Source organism: Poecilia formosa, unplaced genomic scaffold (genome assembly GCF_000485575.1).
Source record: "Poecilia formosa unplaced genomic scaffold, Poecilia_formosa-5.1.2 Scaffold380, whole genome shotgun sequence".
In the NCBI taxonomy this organism is placed as follows: Eukaryota; Metazoa; Chordata; class Actinopteri; order Cyprinodontiformes; family Poeciliidae; genus Poecilia; species Poecilia formosa.
Window position 1 is genome coordinate 174,347 of NW_006800319.1, and position 16,111 is coordinate 190,457.

At 39.8% G+C, this 16,111-nt stretch overlaps 1 protein-coding gene across 1 annotated transcript in view; it reads left to right on the forward strand.

Moving 5' to 3' along the window:
* Nucleotides 1-16,111, forward strand: part of piezo1 (piezo type mechanosensitive ion channel component 1 (Er blood group)) — a 72,214-nt gene that overhangs the window by 32,706 nt on the left and 23,397 nt on the right. Inside the window, exons 9-25 of the mRNA XM_016662600.1 lie at nucleotides 830-893; nucleotides 1,974-2,077; nucleotides 2,598-2,677; nucleotides 3,333-3,513; nucleotides 4,614-4,719; nucleotides 5,620-5,801; nucleotides 8,785-8,933; nucleotides 9,059-9,217; nucleotides 10,022-10,131; nucleotides 10,569-10,732; nucleotides 11,806-11,982; nucleotides 12,088-12,213; nucleotides 12,439-12,639; nucleotides 12,738-12,942; nucleotides 13,780-13,884; nucleotides 14,724-14,880; nucleotides 14,971-15,230. Of these exons, the coding sequence (XP_016518086.1) occupies nucleotides 830-893; nucleotides 1,974-2,077; nucleotides 2,598-2,677; nucleotides 3,333-3,513; nucleotides 4,614-4,719; nucleotides 5,620-5,801; nucleotides 8,785-8,933; nucleotides 9,059-9,217; nucleotides 10,022-10,131; nucleotides 10,569-10,732; nucleotides 11,806-11,982; nucleotides 12,088-12,213; nucleotides 12,439-12,639; nucleotides 12,738-12,942; nucleotides 13,780-13,884; nucleotides 14,724-14,880; nucleotides 14,971-15,230 (2,530 nt within the window). The remainder of the gene's footprint in view (nucleotides 1-829; nucleotides 894-1,973; nucleotides 2,078-2,597; nucleotides 2,678-3,332; nucleotides 3,514-4,613; nucleotides 4,720-5,619; nucleotides 5,802-8,784; nucleotides 8,934-9,058; nucleotides 9,218-10,021; nucleotides 10,132-10,568; nucleotides 10,733-11,805; nucleotides 11,983-12,087; nucleotides 12,214-12,438; nucleotides 12,640-12,737; nucleotides 12,943-13,779; nucleotides 13,885-14,723; nucleotides 14,881-14,970; nucleotides 15,231-16,111) is intronic.

The following is a 16,111-nucleotide window of genomic DNA, read 5'->3' on the forward strand; positions in this document are numbered from 1 at the left end:
AAATTTGAAAATATGATTAAATGGAGTATTTTAGTAATACAAATCGCATACCTTTATGTGATTGGTGTCCAAAACAAGCGCATTGCAATTTTTTTCTAGATCAGAATTTGTTTATGGAAATGTGATTACCATGTGATTGTTGCCTAAAAGAAAAGAACTAATAAATAGGTATTATTGTTACTTTTATTATTATCACAGGAGTACGACAAAATATTGTGATAAAACTTTAATTCCATATCGCCCATCCCTATTTCAGAGCAGAGATTAGAGATCCGTTTGCTGATTTTAACTGTTTCAAATGACTGAAATGTTCATATAATAACTTTCCAACCATCACTTAAAAAAATCTAACTATTTCTTTAACTGTCCCTGTCCTTACCCTGACAACTAGTTATTTTCATTTTGTATGGAAGCTCAGATGGGACAAGAGAAGTTCAGTAAAATGAGATAAATCCTCCCCTTCGTGATGAGCGGTGCTCTCGATGGTACCAAGCAACTCCTCTAAATCTGAGTCTCCTTTTCAGCACCTGCTGCTTCGGACTGCTGGTCAGCTGGCTGAAACAAGGAGTCTACACTTGAAATGAACTCTTTTTGCTTGGAAATGGGTTTTAGCCAAAAAAGAAAAAAATCTGCCTTCTGGTGCCAATACTGAACATGTCTGCTCCTAGGAAAGGGAATCATTTCCATACCTGGTCTGTTTGTCTTATGAGTTATCCACTAACTGGTTCCTAACGGCTTTGCTCAGTATTTGTATGGATCTTTCTTTTAATATATTGTTGAAGAAACATGTCAGGATTGAAAAGAGTTTGTGTTTGGCTGTTTGTTTCAGATCACCCTGGTGTCCATCGAAGCAGAAGGTCCAGAGGAAACTACGACTGGAGAACATCAGTCAGGTTCTTATGGCTCACATCTTTCATTCAAACCTCTTTTATTTCTAAAGAAGCTACTGTAATTAACTTTTATATATAAAAAAAGAATTTTTTAAAGTATATTTATTAAAACTGTCACTATGTTGTGACAGTGTGGTATGAGACTGATAATTTGTGGGAAAAAAATTAGCTCCTCTGCCTTCTCTCGGTGCCAACTAGAAACAACCAATCAGAGCCAGGAGGCGGGTCTTAGTGCTGTCTTTGCTACGCTGCTGCTAGCATAGGCCTTCATGAATGCTAGAGCTAGTTAGCATGGCTTCCAATAACAGCAGATAAACGGTTTTCCTGTCAGTTGTTTCTCCACCACTAGCACATTTAGCCACGAGAACATGAGGTTGATTGACAGCACTAAGACCCGCCTTCTGGCTCTGATTGGTTGTTTTTGGTTGGGGGCGGTGCATTTCTTCAGACGGCAATAGCAGCTCAAGGAGGAGGTGGAGGAGATGGAACTTTTCACAGATTATCTGCATCATATCATACTGTCATGACATGGTGACAGCTTTAACAAATATGTAAAAAAAAAAGATAAAAGTTACATACTGGAGCTTTAAATCACTAAAACATTTGATGAAGACTGGAAACTGGAACATCTCTGTGTTACTAGTCACCAAGTGGCTTCACCAGTTTCTATCTTGGCCTTATAAGCTGAGCTGTGCTCCACTGGTCCCACACTGGACAACAAGGTATCACACCCAAACCCCCCCTCACCCAGGGTGGAATTATTCATACTGACAGTTCGTTACAGATCTTCAGAGCCAATAAATCCAGTCAGCTCCTCTAAACTGATCCCACCAGCCTGTGTGTAATGTGTCTGGCAGGATGCTGCAGCTCCACTGCAGATCCATCATTATGTTTCAGGCAGGCTGCTGACTGACAGTGACTGATGGTGACAGGAGGCATTAGACAGAACTGAATCTGTTGGCCAGATGAACCCAGTGGATCCTGTTGTGATGGCTCATGTCATCAGCTACCACTCCCTCTAGAGTAGTTCTGAAGTCCAGCAGCCCCCACATCATGCTAACGCCCCCTGTTCTCTTGTTGCAGGTGTCACTGCGACCCCCGGGGGACAGCTGAGCGAGAGCCCGTTCTTCCTGCTGGGACGGGTGGTCATGCAGCAGAGTTACGTCTGTGCTCTCATAGCCATGATGGTAACCATGACGTCTCACTAACACCGCCGTAGCATTGATCTTAGCTAATGATGTGGAGAACAGTGCAGGCGTCAGGGTTGTTGATTCGTTATTGTGACGGTTTGAATCTTTAAAGGGACAGTTTGGCTCTCTTTGCTGTTCTGTGGAGCGGTAATGAGCTGTTAGTATCTTACCTGCAGTAGGTAACGCAACGTAATGACCTCAGCTTTGGTCTGTTGTGCTAAGCTAACAGCTGGTCAGAGAGCAACCCAGACCAAATCAAGTGGCTTTCATATAGAAACATTTCAGATTTGTACTGTAGAAACCTCTAAACCTCTGACATATTTGATTCAACTATTTCAGTACTTTTAAAAGCAGACCATTTATTTATTCTAAAGGCTGTTGTATTCACACTGACCAGGTTTTCTTACTGAATACGCTGAACGAGTGTCTCCACAGAACACTGGCCTAGCTGTCCCTTCCCTCTGGCTCATGCTGACCCAGTGTGTGGTTCTTACTCAGCCTGTTTTGTGTCGTCTAGGTGTGGAGCATCACCTACCACAGCTGGCTGACGTTTGTTCTACTGCTGTGGGCGTGTCTCATCTGGATGCTGCGCTCCAGGTACCAACGACACCCGGGACTCTGGCCTCATCCACACGTAGCTGGGTTCCTGATAAACTGAATAGATTTTTATGTGATTCGGCCGTTTGACCTTCTGTTTATTAGCCGCACTGTTGTGTGGTGGTACGTTTTGTTCCGTGCTGTGTTGTTATTGCATAATGACACATGTGTTAGCTGTTCTGCTGAAACAGATGGTGGCTCAGGAAGTTGGGTTTTGTTCTGTAACCGGTGGGTTGCTGCTTCAAACCCTCACTCTGTTCGTCTCTGTCGTGTCCTTGGACAAGGCATGTCACCTTACTTGCCTGCTGACAACTCCCTTCTGCCACACTGTAGCTGTGGCTACTGTAGCTCATCACCATGAGTGTGTGTGTGTGAATGGGTGAATGACTGGATGTAGTGGAAGCTGCTCTTGAGTCCCTAGAATTGATAATGGTACAACTGTAGGCCATTTACCATTTTTTTCCTAAATTAGATTTTAAAAAATTATCTTTCTGATGTCTTAAAAAAGTTTTATGTTTTCATGTTAGGTTTTCAAATCTTATACCTGCCTAAAATGAATGTTAAGTTTATATTTTCAAAGTATTCCAGTGTGTTTTGTTTGTGTCTGAACCTGCATAAAGCTTCTGTTTCAGCTGAGTTTGTCTCATTTATGCAGACGCCATGCAGCCACACTGTGCTCTCCGTTCATCCTGCTCTACGGCCTGGCTTTGTGCTGTCTGCAGTATGTCTGGGCCATGGAGCTGGAGTCCATCCTGCCCACCAAGGTGGGGACCATGAGCCTCAGACAGCTGGGCCTGGACAGAGCCCAGTATCCCTGCCTCAGACTGGGAGCTATGGTAAGGTGTGAGTCGAGCCGAAGAACAGTTCTACGTTCTGGTTGGCAGATAAAGCAGAACCTGCACCTTAAAGGGGCAGAATTATGTTGAATCGAATTTAAATTTTGTTATAATGTCAAAAATATATCTGGAGCGTTCCTTTGATTCCTTCATGCATGTTTGAGAAATCCTTTAATCTCCATGGCAACCATTCAATTATGCAAAACACCTTCATGGACAGTTTCCGAGTTTCTACCTCACAGAGCAGCACTCCCCCTCTCAGCTCCTTCAGACTAGTCAGCAGCAATTAGCAAATATATGTTGAAACTGCTAATCAGCTGAGCTCATTACACAAGCTACTTCTCAGTGCAACACTGGTATAAACGTTAAAGGGTTAATAGAGAAGCGGAGTTTCAGAAAGAGCAGAAAAAGTTTTTAAAGAGACGTAGTCCAAATTTCAAGGTGTTAGATTACAAAGTTAAAATTCTTTCAAGTCACATTTGATATACTGTATAGAGGGTTATAACAACTTAAGGTAACATAGTTACTTGACTGTGCTATAAAATGGCACTGTGTTTCTACAAAACACATAATTCGGTATGGGGGAATTTTTCTGTGCTCTTGGATTATTGCAGAAAAACTCCCACATAATTCTGCCTTTTTTGATGTTTCCCATGAGGCTTGTCAAGCACAGGAAGTGGATACATGAGGATTTTATTTAATATCTAGCTGTGCCACATTATAATGCAACACTTCCTGATACAGTATAGTTCCTAGAGAGGAGCTCCTGCAAGAATAAACCAATATGGGCACAAAGATGACACTTCAAGTGGAAGAAAGGTGTGTCTATTATTAGACAAGGGATTTTTCAGCCTTTGAGGTAAGACTGTTGTTATAAAAGTGATTATTCTTCAGCCATTCTCCACAATTAGTTAAACCTCAAAAGTCTGGGCTGGTCCCCATCTCACAGTGTATTATTATTCCCTAATTTAAACTCCAGACCTTCAGTACTTACACTGGTCAGCAGAGAAATTTTAATGACTGTTTTTAATTGGTGAAATATTTATTCATTGATCTTTTTATTTAATGTTGATCCATCATTTCCCTGTTTCTCTTCCCAGCTGCTGTTTACCTTGACCTTCTGGCTGCTGGTACGTCAGTCAGTGAAGGAGAATTTCAGGAGGAAGAGCAAAATGTCTACACCCCTACAGGAAGTCACTACAAAAGGTAACAACGATTCTGGAAACAAACCCTGCACACCTGCACAACGCCTATTTGTGTTTCTGTGTCTCCTCACTGCAAAAACACAAAATCTTGCAAAGAAATTTTGATCTAGTTTCTATGGCAAATACCTTCATACACTCAAAATAAGACAAAAGTAACTTACATTTTTACTCTACAGCAAACCATAGGGAGCTTGTAGTCAATAATTCCTTAATATTGATGAAAAAGTAAATGCTCCATTGTCAGATTATTTCACTTATAACACTGGAAAGGTTTCTTGTCATAAGTGAAATAATATGTCATGGAACTTGTAATGTTTCATCAATATTAAGGAGTTATTGACTTAAAACAAGCTCGGATATATTGCTGAAAAGTTATTTGTAAATTAGTTTTGTCTTATTTCAGGTGTTCTAAGATAGTTGTACTAGATAGAAGCTGGATTGAAAATACTTGGTGAGATTTTGTGTTTTTGCAGTTCTTGGAATATTCACCTCTGGAGCAGTGCAATCGGCCAGTGTAGGCTGTCTATGCAGATTGCCACTTTACATTTTTAAGGCTAAGAAATTAAATCTTTGTAAAATAGTTAATGCTATGCAAATTAGCCCTCTCTCCCAGATTAATTTTGCATTGAAACTCTTGTTAGTGGTGGTTTATGCTCTGAACAGGAAGTAGGCCCCCAAAGTAGACTTCTCTTGAGGCCCCATTCAGCCTTGGGCTGGCCTTGCTGGGGAGCTGGATTGTTGCACATCATCTTAAATGCATAGCTGCATCATGAGTGACGATGTGTGCTGTTACAGTTTCCCCCCAAGCATTCCTCCCATTACAAATAAACTGTTTCTTGAGGATTTACTTTTTGCTGGTTGTTTACCTTCCGTTGCCTCTGGACTCTCCCATCTTTCTCAGAACTGGGCGCTGGTAGTGAATCGGTGCTGAAGGTTCTGGGAGGCATGGTGATGAGCTGCTATGCCAAATACTGGATCTATGTTTGTGGAGGGATGTTCATCATGGTCTCCTTTGCTGGAAAACTAGTTGCTTACAAGATCATCTACATGCTGCTCTTCCTGCTCTGCCTCTGCCTCTACCAGGTATGAACGCTCTTTTTGTTTGTTTGTTTTTTTTAACATAACTTATCAAATATTCTGTCTTCACAGTTTCTGATGAGGCTACTGGGCTTTTTAAACTTGTGTATGTGGTGAATATGCAGTGGCAGATTTTCATATGGCTCTTAGCTGTACTCATAAATGTATAATATATATATTTTGGTGGTGTATTTTATTTTATGTTATTTTTTGTAGTGGTCATTTAATTTATGCAACATATTTACAACATGTTGCATATGTTGTAAATATGCAACATATTTACATATTATGTAAATATGTTGCTTATTTACATATTCAAGAAGATAAGACAAATAAGAGACGTTATTAGGCCTGTCACAATAACAAATTTGTTAGATGATAAATTGTCCCACAACTTATTACGATAAATTATAATATTGTTGTTTTGAGACCATTTTCATGTAATAATGGCACAATAATGCAAAAACATGTTCTCAAGGATCAATAAAATTCTATTAAATTCTAATGACCATTTAAACACTGGAACTGGAAGACATTTGAAAATAAAAAAATAAATAAAGAAACAACAAATAAAATGAATTATGACATTTCTGTTTACTATCTTTCAAAAGAGGCTAATTGAGACCAGACCGAATACTTTTATCATTCAGTTTTTGGTAAAAATGAAAGACAAAAAAAAAAAAACGATAAATCAAGCAAATGAAAATGATTGAGATTATTTTAATTTATGATGCAATTAATTGATTTATTGTTTATTGTGACAGGCCTGAGCTTACTGACTGGACCTGAGTGGCGTTCTTCAAATCTAGTTAAATTGGTGTCAAGCATCTGTGCAGTAAAACATTTGACTTGTGTTGCTGTCACTTTAAAGATATTAAAAAAAAGCTTTCAGAGGTCATCATCAATGTTTTCAAAGCAAAAGCAGCACAAATTAAAATTGTTGTTGCACAAACACAAATGTAGCGGAGTTGATTGGCTCCAAATTTGTTACTTTTCCTTCCTTTAATTGCATTATAGTTTTTGTTTTTGTTTTGTAACTATAAATATTTTCCTTCATTTTCTATAAAGGACAACAAGTAAATTGAAACTGACTAAGTCTATTGTGAATTTGCACATTTATTCATCCTCTGGACTTCAGACATTATTCTAGTTTATTGCAGCATTAATATAAAATCTGTATGGTCTGCATTTTGCAAGAGTCAATAAAAAGAAAGAAAACATTTTGGCTGAGTTCCCCAAAAGTGATGAAAAACAGAATATTCCCAGAAGAGCGGCTATAAAAATACATCACAAAGGCAAGAAATGAAGAAGAGGAAGGCAAGCGCTTGACTGCCGGAGCATTAATAATAAAAATCAACATCTATGAGAAAGGTTGTTGTGTTTTTCTAGTCACACATGCTGTCGCTTTTATTCCTCTCTTCACTGTTTCTGCTGCCAGACTGTTATTATTGATGGCATCTTGATCATAATGTGAGTAAAGGTAATTTGTTGTGTCATCTATGTGGTTTGCATGCTTCGCTCATCAAACTGTAACCTCTCCACCCCTTCCCTCTCCAGCCTTACACACACACACACACACACACACACACACACCTACACACACGCACGCACGCACGCACTCATGTTTACTGGGATAACAGGTTGGAGGAAGACCTGAGCAACACTGAAGTGCTTCAGTCTAGAGTCTAAGTTTCATAATGTTCGTAGAAGACCTGTTTTGAGACCATTTTAAAGTAATATAGTGATAATAGCATACTAATGCATGTTCACCCTCTTAAAGATCAATAAACTTTAATGTTTTAAGGAACATATAACACTGGCACTGGTAGACATTTTAAATATTCCCAAATAAAACACACAAAAAACAAACATCTAAATAAAATGGAAATAAAAAAAACACAACTAAAAACATAAATAAAATTGATTATGATGTTTGTGTAAACAAATTTTCCCTTCAAAAATATCAATCATTAAAATGATCAAGCTCATTTCAATTTATCATGCAATTAATTGACTAACTACTTATTAGTCCACAGTTAAAACTTTATAAATAATCAACAATGTCAGAAGGTTGAACTGAGCCTCACATCAGACCGTTCTGATTGGCTCCAGGCCCTTGAACTCACCTGAAAGCCCCTGCTGCTGCTTACCCACCCTAGTTACTCTAACCTGTATACACTCATATATATATACACACCCTGCCTCTCTGGTATGCAGTCATTCATACACATATCTTTATTTTTTCTTTATTTACTTGTGTGATGTTCTGTGTTGTAGTTTGACCTGGTTTTAAGCTTTTATTTATGAGCGTTTCTGGAGGGCCCTGCTTTGAAAACTGATTCTGAATTATTGTTCCTTGTAACATAATGGTTACATTAAAGTCATAACATTTAGTTGAGCAAAAATTAACTTATTTAATCCATTAAAAAAAGATAAAATGGAAGATTTAATTAATGTATGTCTTTTTTAAAATTATTTTTTATTAGATTTATTAATGAGGGTCTATCTGAAAATATTGTATGAGTTTATGGGGCAGGAGTTCATAAGTTTCTTACTTCTTCCATTTCCTTTTCAAGCATGTTAAGATTATTGTGGTACAAAAAAATGTGTCTTTTGCATTCCTTGTTCATGTGTGTGATTTTTATACAGCTATCATGTTTGAAATAAAAAAAAATGGGGTTAGTAAAATCTATGTAGAGGAGAACGACAGTTTATTTATTTGAGTTGAGCGGTAGTTATTTACATATAGATATATATATATATTTGCTATCAGGCTGGAGTCAGGCTGTGGTCTGGAAGGAAGCAGCTGTCTGGATTTGATCAGAGAAGATGTTTTGGGTTCATTCACAAATCTTACTTTTGGAGACATAAGCAGATTTTTATAGAACTTGTTTTTAGAAGGTTTTATTCTGATGCTGAGGTGAAACCAGACTCGTTTCCTCTGGCATTGCCTCCACCTCCTAACCAAATCCTCGTTCCCATTCTGCAGGTGTACTACTCTCTGTGGAGACATCTGCTGAAGCTCTTCTGGTGGCTGGTGGTGGCCTACACCATGCTGGTGCTCATCTCCATTTACACATACCAGTTTGAAGACTTTCCCGAATACTGGAAAAACCTCACTGGTTTCACAGATGGACAGTATGTGTTTAAACTCCAGGGCTGTATACTCCCAGCTACTGGTTATCGTTTGAGTTTAGATCTAGAGTCTTGGGACTAATCCAGTAAGGTCTCAGCTGATGCGATGGATGTTCTGCTGGTTGCAGGCTGGCGGCTGTCGGCCTGGAGACGTTCGCTCTGTCAGAGCTCTTCTCCAGCATCCTCATCCCAGGTTTCTTCCTGCTGGCCTGCATCCTGCAGCTGCACTACTTCCACAAGCCCTTCATGAAGATCACAGACCTGGAACATGTTACCCCCAAACACAGGTACACACTGCTGCAGCCCTCCTGCCTTTCCTGGACCTCTCCATGTGCAGTGTTATATGTTGTAGAAAGAGTTGGAATTAACTGGCTACTGTTACCGAGTCATATTTACTTGACCAACTTTTTGACAAAAATTGTGCTAGTTTACCAAGGTGTACTTTTTACTTTTACTTGAGTAATATTTTTATTAAGTACCACTACTCTTAATTCTGTAAAATTTCTGGATTCTCTTCCCACTATGACTAACTTCTCTGAATGAAGAACAAAAATTCACCATGCGCAGACATACAACTGCAGTCTTTGTATTGAGAATGTTTTTTTGATTTCGCAATTATGTTATTTACATTAATTTCAGTGACTTGAATCAAATGTTTTTGCGGAACATTTGCAGTACAATTACACATTGCTGCAAAAAAAGTGCTGTTGATTTTGCGTGAAATTTTGCTATTGCTGGATTGGGAAAAAATGGAGGGAAAAATGAATGTCATTTGGCAGTACAAATTTCTTTGATATGATCGATCAAATAATAGTTGAGCACACAACTGCTGTCTTGAAGGTTCAGTTCGTCTCTCTGGAGTCTAGAGGGCAGAGCTGGATTTGACATGAGTTTGACACATAAGCTGTAGATGATGCACCACAGACAAACAACAAGAGACAAAAATTTTAAAGGGTTTACCTTGCTTCAAGATCTTCCTTTTTTTGTTACCGACTCAACTTGGAGTTATAATGGCCGAGTGTGGCTTGAACCGTTATGTTTGGTCCTCCTGACCAATCAGACATCTTTTAAATAAGATCTTCTGCCTCCAGGAAGAAGAATAAAGAAAGAAGAGAGGAAGTCGGTGTTGATGATGTGAGGGTAAACCCTGAGGAAGAAGAAGAACTGGTGGCAGACAATGATGAAAAATCCGAAGATGAAGGTGTATACTATAATTTTTTCTTTGTGTATGTATGTAAATCAGCATGCTATTATGCTATAGTATGGGTCTATGCATTTAGGATTGGTATAATCTCCACATATGAAAGACATTTTTATACTGGTATTCACATCATTGGTACAGTTGCCGGGTAAAATCCAGGTATCTGAACTATAAATAACTTTCTTCATAACAGATACAGTTTCGCTTAGGCTACAAAACCTATTACCAACTGGAGCTAAACTGTACTTTTTTAATTTTACAGTTATCATATTGGTGTCGATGTATAAATGACCTTGAAATCTATGATTAGAATGACTGAACCATATTTTTCTGATAAATAAATAATCACCAAATTCACATCCTGGCGTGATGGTTGATCGTCTCTGACCTGTCTGTGAGGACTCTCAGTATTTAACGTAGTTTCTCTCTCATTCCAGAGTTGGTTCCCACTAAGTGGGGTCTGGTGATGGACAGGATTCTGGTTCTGTCCAGGAAGTTCACCGACATCCTTACTAAAGTCCAGGGGTTCCTTTGGAGGATTCTGGAGCTTCACATCCTCAAAATGGTGGCCTTTTTCTCCGTGTGGGTTGCACTTGAAGAGGTAAATATAGAGAGAGCGACAGTTATGAGAACATGTTGTAGAAAAGGCTTTAAATCATGTTTCTGTGTGGCCCGGAGATGTCAGTGAGGTTAGCTGTGCTCATAAATAATACTTGGAGTCTATCTTCACTCCAAACTGACTCAATCAGTTTGTTTATGGAGGATTTCGACTCGGCAACATTAGGCGACCTCTAGTGACCATGTAAGGAAGTGCAAGTGTTTACTATACACGTCGTCTCCGTTACCGACAAAAGGGAGTGCTGTATGATGATAGGATTGTGAAAATATGTATTTTAGCGCAAGAACAAGGCAGTTTGGATTTCCCCTCCCATACCTAGAAGTGCCTCCTCTTTACCTGAAAGCTGTTGCACAACCGTGGTCAGGTCAGGTGCACTCACTGAGTGACGCCAGCAGCAAATATGTAGAGGAATGTAGCTTAAGAATGTAAGCTGTTTCAGGGTTTTTAACTGGAGTCATGCTACCTGATGCTGCACTAAGTGGCTTTCCCTCAGAGTGATAACCCTTATCTGAGTGCATTTGAGTTTGTACACACTGGTATTTATTCAAACACTTTTGCCAAGGACTAACAGAAGAATGTCACAGTTGGATGCTCCAACAGAATGATGATCCCAAACACACATCAGACCTCATTTTCCGGAAGATAACCTGGGCTAACTTTGCACTTCTAGAAGGGCCTCGTCAAAGTCAACCCGATTTCAAATTCATGGGCTACTGATAAAAGTTAGTCTTATGTCGTAAAACCAACTTCTAATGCCGAGAAGATTGGTCAAATGTTTACACAGAATTCTGTCACATCTTGTTGATGGCTACAGTAAGTGCCAGGTGAGGGTGCAGCTTACTAACAGTTTTATAGGTGTGGGTTTTACAGTGCTAGCATGTGAAGGAATCCAAAATAAATGAAAACTTGCACATCCAGCTGTTTGTAAAATTTTGTTGTATTTTTATTCCATGCAGGGAACTTGTGTATTCTAATACATATAAATTATGTTAAAGTTTTGATTCCTGTTGGACAGTGTGATGTAACCTCTGCCGTCTTTCTTGTCCCGTCTGAAGCCATCGGTGATGAACCTGGTCCTGGTGGTGTTGTGGTCTCTGGCGATGCCGTTTAGCCGCTTCAGGCCCATGGCGTCATGCCTGTCCACGGTCTGGGTGTGTGTCATCATCGTCTGTAAGATGCTGTATCAACTTAGTGTGGTCAACCCCACGGAGTACTCTCGCAACTGTAGCATGGTAAGACGCACCTCGGCTCCAATGAAATCTGGCGTCGGTTCTGTTCTTTGTTGAAGCTTTAGTTGTAAGTTGCGTATGTTGCTGTGTGTTTTTAATCTCTGATAGCCGCTAACAAACACAACCAACCTCCAACTAGAGGAGATGATGAACTCCACGCTTTACAAGGAGCCTATAGATCCAGCCAAGTGGTTTGGCATAAGGAAAGATGCGACTGCTTTGGGGTACAGCAAGGTAAGTTTCCCTGTAACTGATTCTGTTGTGTTGTGGATTTATTAATTCTTTAAATAATCACTATTAGATCAGATCCTTCCTCTGATCTGTGCTTAAAGCACAATCTCTGTCTCTTCGTCTGTGTGAATGAAAACATTTCCAAAACTCCCATCTTCCAGCCTAAAATAGAAGATCAAACATTGGATGTCATTCTGACATGCTTTGTTTGTCATATGTTTGTTCCAGAATCATCTGATCGTGCTGATGCTGCTGGTGTTTGAGGCTACAGTGTATCGTCACCAAGTTCACCACTATCGGCAGCTCCTGCGATCCCCTCCTGTCATACCGACTCTCTTCCCCTCTGCAAAGAGAGACACTTTGGACAACGGCCTCATTCCGTGCTTGAAGTACCTGCTCAACTACTCCTTCTACAAGTTTGGGTTGGAGGTGGGCCATTATCGCATCACATTTTCACTGCACTGCAGTTCTGTTACGCTTCAATTGCGTTTTAATTCTTTTAACTCTCCCCTTTTTCCTACAAAAAGATATGCTTTCTGATGACGGTGAATGTGATTGGTCAGCGGATGAACTTTTTAGTCATAATCCATGGCTGCTGGATGGTGGCCCTGCTGGTTAGGCGCCGACGAGCAGTGATAGCCAAGATCTGGCCCAAGTACTGCCTCTTCCTGTCCATCTTCATGATCTACCAGTACCTGCTGTGTGTGGGCATTCCTCCTGCTCTCTGCATAGGTGAGTGCTCCGAGGATGGAAGAATGGATAGTTCTGCTCATGTCAGGATGGATTTTATAATAAGGCTTTACTTGTGTCCCACCAGGCTAAGAATAGTTTGTTTATGTATTCTAGATATTTTTATTCACCAGTAACAGTGAATAATAATTTCACCGAAGAGTCATTTCGGTGAAATTGTTTGAAGCAGTATGTATGTGTCAGTATGTGACCACATACAGAGACTGAGATTTTTATTTCACTGGAACTCTGTAACCACTTCCGGACTCCACATACTTGCAACTTCAGCAAATAAAGTGACAAGTCACAGAAAAAAAAATGCAGGACACTTTAATAAGGATAAAACAATTGAAATGAAAAAGATAGATATTTATTATACCTATTTGCCTTTTTTGAAGACTTTATAGTTGATGTTCAGGTATTGTTCATAATGTTTTCCAATAACACTGGAATATTTTGGTGATATTTTAAAAGTTCCTGTCAACTTTAAACATTTTTTAACTCTAAAACATGGTGGGCCACTGACTAAAATCAATTCTTGAGCATTTTGAATCAATTCAAAATGGAGAGTCTAGAAATTGTGATTCTCTGTTTTTTTCTGAACCTCTGTCAGAGGGTGGATAATTTTTTTACCCTCCAAATTTCCCTCTGCCAGCTGTCTGAATGCAGCATAAAATCCCAGACAGTAGATCATCAGCAGGAGCTGGGAGTTGAGTTTAGTCTGGGACTTTGATCTGAACCAGACTCTGGTACTGGGTATCAGAACCAGAAACCGCCAGCTGTAATCTCTGAAGTCTGGTAGATTTGACCTTTTCTCCTGTTCCCTGTGTGTCTCTGCAGATTACCCTTGGAGGTGGAACAACCAGCTGTTGATGAGCTCAGCGCTCATTAAATGGATCTATCTGCCCGACTTCTACACCGTGCCCAACTCCAAAAACTTGATGGGTCAGTTTGGTGCCTCTGTGTGGAATGACTGATATCTGAGCAAATCATAGAGTTTAATCCCATTTAAGCAGCATTTCTTTGCTTTGCTTATGCTTTTAATGGCTGATGGTAATTGTGAATTGAGCAGTTATTCCGATTATTTCTGTACAAAAGTCCTTAAAGGTCCGGTATGCAACTTTAACAAAAAAAAGTTTTTTTTTACATGTTTGTTGAAACTGTCACTATGTCATCACAGTATGGAATGAGACAGATAATTTCTGAAAAAAATCGAGTTCCTCCGCTCCTCCCAGTTCTTCCAGTGCTAACTAGAAGAACTGGTTAGCACTGATTGACCAATCTGAGTCAAGCAGCAGGCTTTAGCACTGTCAATCATAATCTTGTGTAGCGCTGATCACCCCCCTCCCCCTCTCCCAACATTGCTCGCTGCTACCACTAACTTTTCCCTACCAGCAGACCCTGTTGTGAATTCTAATGCTGATCCGCATAGCCACCAATGACGGCGGATAAACGGTTTTGCTGTTGTTTCTCTGCCATCAGCACATTTAGCAGCGAGTGCATGAGGTTGAGTGACGGCGCTAAGACCCTCCTTCTGACTCTGATTGGTTATTTCTGACCGGGAGTCTCATAAGATACTGTCACAACATGACAGTTTTAACAAATATACAAAAAATGTATTCTTTATAAAAGTTATATACCTCAGCGTTAACCTTAAGATGTGTGTAATTCTTCAGAGTTTTCTCAGTGTTCATGTGCTGAATCTGTTAGAAGTAGACCAGTGTTCCAGGTTGATGATGACGAGGATGAGGAGGACGAGGGTCACGCCTAGTTTCTGTTCACAGCGGACTTCCTGCTGCTGATGTGTGCGTCCCAACAGTGGAAGGTGTTTGAGTGTGAGAAGCAGGAGGAGTGGATGGTCCAAGCAGGAGAGAACACCGATGAGCCCGATCCAATGGAGGGCCAGCTCTTTAACCCAGCGCCTAACTTCATCAACTGCAGGTAGAGCGTATTTGTTTATTGTACTTGGTGTTCACAAATGGAAACACTTCTCTGGATCTGCTATGACGTGACACCTTGCGCCCCCTGCAGGAGTTATCTGGACATGGTGAAGGTTCTGGTGTTTCGGTACTTCTTCTGGTTCGTGCTGTCCATGGTGTTCATCACAGGCGCCACCCGGATCTCCGTGTTCGGACTGGGTTATCTGATCGCCTCCTTCTTTTTCCTGCTGTTTGGAACCAAGCTGCTAGTCAAGCCATCCAGAGTCCGTCTGATGCTGTGGGACTGTCTCATCATCTACAACGTGGCCATCATCATATCTAAGAATGCCTTATCTGTGAGTGAAGCTTCTGGTTTGCTCCTTGTCTACCCTGTTTAGAGAGATTTTTTGTTAACTTTTAAGTTTGTGAAATGTATCACTTTATTGCCTGAATTTACTAGAATTATTAGCATTATCCCCTAACCTTGGAAAAACAGGAAGATATTGACAATTATTTGTTATTGGTGTTAAGCAGATACTGAATTACTTGGAGGTTGTTCATGTCATGCTACTGTATGCAAGAGAAAAATGTAGGTATGATGCAAATTAGTGACATCAGGCATACTTGGAGATAGTGCTATTATTATTATTATTATTAAAATATTCATGAAACTCATTTTTGGGGTCTATAGCCAAACATGACTTTGAAACCAATTTACAAAATAATCTTCTGTTCCATCATTAACAGTGTTTCAGTCACTTCTTGTAAAACCATGACATTCACATTCTGATCACTAGATGGCAGTAAAGGACATGTAATATGATTTTTGTGTGCTGAATATGCATCAGCAGTCATCTCAGCTGTTCTGCAAGCTGGTTGATTAAAAATAATTCATTTGAATTACAGCTAACTGATCCCATCCACTGGTTTAGTTCTTAAGTTTGTTGTGATATGTCTGTTAGCTGCTCTATGTGGCCCCTCGCTGTGTTTTTCCTGATGAAAAAATATTGAATTAAATAGACAGTGGGAGCACTGAAGTCAAGTAATTAATTTACAGTCATTCTGTATCAAAAATATACAATGAAGAAAATCTCCAATGCATGCAGTCAAAGCACTGACCTGCTCTGCAAACTGAGAGTTTGTTCATACATCATCCTTTCAGAATCTGTCATAAAAACTGATTTAAGTTTTCTTTCTTTCTCTGTCTCTCTCTCTCTCTCTCTCTCTGTGTGTGTGTGTGTGTGTGTGTGTGT